The 5,272-nt window shown below is 40.8% G+C and overlaps 1 protein-coding gene across 1 annotated transcript; it reads left to right on the top strand.

The window, feature by feature from the left end:
* Positions 1-2,118: 2,118 nt before the first annotated feature.
* On the top strand, positions 2,119-4,570 carry LOC129351571 (tubulin beta-1 chain). Its single transcript, XM_055020490.1, has 4 exons — positions 2,119-2,252; positions 3,042-3,150; positions 3,228-3,338; positions 3,419-4,570. Exons 1-4 carry the CDS (start codon positions 2,196-2,198, stop codon positions 4,477-4,479), a joined length of 1,338 nt encoding a protein of 445 aa, XP_054876465.1. The 5' UTR covers positions 2,119-2,195; the 3' UTR covers positions 4,480-4,570.
* The last annotated feature ends 702 nt before the right edge of the window (positions 4,571-5,272 follow it).

The following is a 5,272-nucleotide window of genomic DNA, read 5'->3' as shown; positions in this document are numbered from 1 at the left end:
TACACTGGACATGCTCTATTGTCACAACGTAGCACTGTACTTAGGATCAAAAGGGAAAATTAGCTGATTGTATTGGAATCAGATATTTTTGCTTCTCAGAAGGATGTTTCCTCTGATTAACTTCCTGCTGACCTGGTTCAAAGTGTCACTGTAAGCCCAAACCACACACCAACATGTCCTTCCCAAAGAAAGAGATCAATGAATAATTGATTAGGTTCTGCTAAAAGGATATAGACTGCAAGAAAGCAGAAAGAACAGAGATTATTAAAAAATCCACAATTTCCAGAAACTCCCACTGAAATAACATAAGTAAAGATTTTATAGGAAAGTGCAGTGAGATTATCTGGTAAGTGTTGTAACAATTGTAACATGAAACTTGATACTTCCAGTAAATTTTACAATCCACCTCTTCTAATATGCAGGTATTTAATTTGAATGATGAGTCCAAACAGTAGTGTCAGTCAACCAAAAGTTTGAAATCCAGGTGGTATGTGTTGGGTTTCCACCTATACAGATTAGTGATTGTCCCTCTCAAATGTCTTAGTATGGATAGGTTTTAGCATACATCCATAAATAGATAAAGCGAGAGAGAAACTAGTTGCTCATTTGCTTAAGTTTTGCCTCATCTTCTCTGCAACAGCTATTACACAGAATTAAAAGAGAGGGCCTTTGTAGATGACCTTACAATGCAAACCGTGTTATGTCCTGATATCAAACCTAGGCATTTTCTGATAGAACAATGAATCACATTTAATGAGATTTAACATGCTTATATAAGAAATCATGAACATAAAAATTATGGTCTGAATTGTTACTGTGTTACTGGATGTGCAGGTTCCATGGAAAACCTACACTAGGTTCAGCCATACTCAACAAAGTAAAAAAAAAAAAAAGCAGGAATATGTAGGGAGAAACAATAAATGTTCAAAATTATGCACTGGAAATGCCTTACTGATGCAGCAACAATCACCCAGGGACATGTCTGTATTCACAAACGCGTGAGGAACTGTACCATTCAAAATACTTTGAACAACTTGTGACCCATGTACGTCCACTATAACAGCAAAAATGTGTCCCTTGAACAATGTGCTTAAGTTCGTTCATGGTCAGAAATTAGCTTAGCCCATACATGTGTGGAATACTTTAAGAGCAGTATGGGACAGAAAAACAAACTGGTTTCTTAATTAAATTGACCACAGCAACAAATGAATTCAAATTTACACACACATCTTCCACCTTAAAGTCTATTTTTTTTCACTTTTTCTTCTAACTCAGGTTTGCATCAGTATGTTAAAGAGGTCAAACCAAACTTGAAGCTCATCATTATCATAGGTAAATGTTTAATACTGTAAAAATATACAGAAAGATGCTCACTAATTATTTTTTGTCCATATAACATCTTAAATATTTTTTGACATACTACAAACATTTCTATTTGAAATTTGGTTATAAAATAAAGATTTTATAATATGGTCAAATATTAAGTTTGATTTTTGCAGGTGAATCACATGAAAAAAACGATCCTTTTATTTTTAATCTTTTCAAAGACAGACGGCAGTCCTAATGTGATTTGGTCGTTTGAAACACCTTTTCAGCCGCCCACACAAATCTCCAGATTACAGTTAAATATCTGCTAAAACAGATACTTTGTTACAGTCTGGATTAAGGCGGAAGCTGTGCCACTCCCTTTGCTCCATTCTGTTACAACAGCTTCCGCTAAGACGTGCTTTTTGACCCACGTGGTGTGGGAAAATGAAGTATCATCTGACTTTTTCTTGAGTTAAACTGTAGTTTACCAGGCTATTCTGTCTTCGGTTGCAATATAGACACTTAACGTAATCAAATGTGTACCATGACATACAAAAGCGCGGTTGTGAAGAACCGGGTAAAAGCTGTTCGCCGAGGTGCATTTTTGTTCTGCAGTCGTTGGATAAAAGGGGCGGGAATGGAGGGTGAGGCCTAACGTCTCCAAAATGAATTTGATTGACAGCTTATCGGTCCAATCGCACATAAGCAGGTTAAAAATAATTGGCAGAAATCTACATCTGTAAAAACCCCGTACATAAGATAGCCAATGGAAACGTGAGGTGGGAGGCTCTATCGTTCTATAAAGGAGAAAAGCGACACAGTTAGTACGCATTTACAGGCAAACCATAGCATATTCAGTTGACGTGGTACACCGAGTTATCAGCAAAATGAGGGAAATTGTGCATCTTCAAGCTGGCCAGTGCGGAAACCAAATTGGTGCCAAGGTAAGCAAACCTGTGATGCAAATTGATTTTTTTTTTCATCAAATGTTTTTGTTCTTTGTCAAATAACCGGCTCTTTGTGCTTCCTGCGCCTCCGCAACCACACCCTGGGAATATCACTGTGGCCTACTTTCTCGACTCGACCATTAACTTGCTCTAAAACATAAATAGATGTGGGTTAAGCCGTAGAAAAAAATATTTTTTTGCCACAGTAACTGCAGATGTATCCATTTTAAGGATTTTTTTTCCCCTGTTTTTTTTTTTTTATTTTCTTTTTTTTCCGTTTTTCGATTTTTGTTTTTCAATGTTTAAAACTGTTCAATAGGAAATGTATCTTGCGGGTTCAGATTGAAACTGCACAAATGGCACTTGAAACGCCATTCTTTATTCCTTAGTCGTTTGAAAATGTCATGGTGGGGAAAAAAGGAAGTAGTCAGTAAGATGTAGACAAAAAAAAAGCTCATCACATTGTGGTGCGTAATGGCCGATTATGTAACTTCAAGAACATTTAAGGCCTATCTTAGATCTTTCTTTTTTATTATTTGAGGCGACTGAGGCCTACTATTTGCTCGCTTTGAATGGCGCCCGGCATCTGAGAGAACGGTTAGTGACGTAGCTGGGAGGTTTGAAATTCATAACCTCCTCAACCAATAGGGGCGCGAAGCTGCGCGCTGCGGCGGGAAGGCACGTCAATGTTGAAATGGCGCCGTAATTGTTTCTTTTTTTTTGTTTGTTTGTTTTTCCAAGCTGATTTTACTTCTTTGTATATACATAAATTTTTTTCTGTTCTAGTTCTGGGAAGTCATCAGTGACGAACATGGCATTGACCCAACTGGTACTTATCATGGAGACAGTGACCTGCAGTTGGACAGGATCAATGTCTACTACAATGAAGCTTCTGGTAAATATGACTTTTTATTTGGCTCAATAGACCAGTGTTTGATTCTAGCCTAATGTTGTGCTGCCTCTACTGTAAAGGTGGAAAGTATGTGCCACGTGCCGTGCTTGTGGATCTGGAGCCAGGAACCATGGACTCTGTGAGGTCTGGACCCTTCGGCCAGGTCTTCAGGCCAGACAACTTTGTTTTTGGTACGTTGCTTACAATTAAATAAAAACTTGTGCGACCTGTGAAGATGTCTTGAGTAAAAATTGTGGCCCTTTGTTTGCAGGTCAGAGTGGTGCTGGCAACAACTGGGCCAAAGGCCACTATACAGAAGGTGCTGAGCTGGTGGACTCCGTCCTGGATGTGGTCAGGAAGGAGGCCGAAAGCTGTGACTGCCTGCAGGGATTCCAGCTGACACACTCTCTCGGTGGCGGTACAGGCTCTGGCATGGGTACCCTTCTGATCAGCAAGATCCGTGAAGAGTACCCTGACCGCATCATGAACACCTTTAGTGTAGTTCCTTCCCCTAAAGTGTCCGACACAGTCGTTGAGCCCTACAACGCCACATTGTCAGTCCATCAGCTTGTAGAGAACACAGATGAAACCTATTGCATTGACAATGAGGCCTTGTATGATATCTGTTTCCGCACACTTAAACTCACAACCCCCTCATACGGTGACCTTAACCACTTGGTCTCTGCCACCATGAGTGGTGTCACAACCTGCCTGAGGTTCCCTGGACAGCTCAATGCTGACCTGCGCAAGCTGGCTGTGAACATGGTGCCATTCCCACGTCTGCACTTCTTCATGCCAGGTTTTGCTCCCCTTACCAGCAGAGGCAGCCAGCAGTACAGATCACTCACAGTACCTGAGCTCACTCAGCAGATGTTCGACGCAAAGAACATGATGGCTGCCTGCGACCCGCGCCACGGCCGCTACTTGACTGTAGCTGCCATCTTCCGCGGCCGCATGTCCATGAAGGAGGTGGACGAGCAGATGCTCAATGTCCAAAACAAGAACAGCAGCTACTTTGTAGAATGGATCCCAAACAATGTCAAGACTGCAGTCTGTGACATTCCTCCTCGTGGGCTCAAAATGGCTGCCACGTTCATCGGCAACAGCACAGCCATCCAAGAGCTGTTCAAGCGCATCTCTGAGCAGTTCACAGCTATGTTCAGGCGCAAAGCTTTCCTCCACTGGTACACCGGTGAGGGTATGGATGAGATGGAGTTCACTGAGGCAGAGAGCAACATGAATGACCTGGTGTCTGAGTATCAGCAGTACCAGGATGCCACTGCTGAGGAGGAGGGAGAGTTTGAGGAAGAGGGTGAAGAGGATTTGGCCTAGCTTCTTCTATCAATGTTGTTCCTGTTTGTCCTGTTAACTTGTGACCTCTTGCAATTTTCTGTGTTCTAAATAAATGAGTTCTCAACACAAATATTTTTATGTTCTGCACTTATTGGTTGGATTAAGTCAGACCATTTTCTTTTCAGGTATAATGCATGAAGGATTGAGACATTATAAGGGGCATGGTGGAGAAACCCTATAAGCCAGTTAAATGAAGGTTTGTTATTCCAGTTAAGACTTTAGGGTGCCTTGCAGCTTAAGACTTTTCAAAGAGGATAGAAGACCTACAACAAATATTCTAAAAGGACAGTTCTACAAGTATTTATAGCTAGTTTGTACTGAAGTGGAATTTTTCTCCCTTAAAAACCGAAAAGGTGCATATGTGAAAACTTGCCAGTCTTTTGACAAAACACCAAAATATGCAAATTTCTTTGTCAACAATTTAGAATCGACTTTACGACTCAAGTTTCCCTTCTAAGCCCGTTAAGATGTAAAATGAGTCCACTAGATGGCAGTGTTGGTCATGCTTTAGTCAGAAGTAATGTGTCCTCAAAGGCCTGATGAAGTCCCCTCCCATTGCAGTGGAAAACCATCAACATCACTGGTGGGGGACGGTTCCCTGTAGGGAATTTCAGGGAATGACTGTGAATTGGGATGAAGTGCAACCAGCAAATAGGAAGTTGAGTAGGATTGCTTGTAGAAAACCTTTAATCTTAAAATCTTCCTACTATCTTTGATATTCCAATGAATGAAAAATTCAAATAAAGTTTAAGCAAAACCTACAAAATTTTCT

This window comes from Poeciliopsis prolifica, unplaced genomic scaffold, assembly GCF_027474105.1.
Source record: "Poeciliopsis prolifica strain line A6 unplaced genomic scaffold, Auburn_PproV2 SCAFFOLD068, whole genome shotgun sequence".
Taxonomy (NCBI): Eukaryota; Metazoa; Chordata; class Actinopteri; order Cyprinodontiformes; family Poeciliidae; genus Poeciliopsis; species Poeciliopsis prolifica.
The sequence above is the reverse complement of the archived record's forward strand: the minus strand, read 5'-3'. Positions and strand labels throughout refer to the sequence as shown.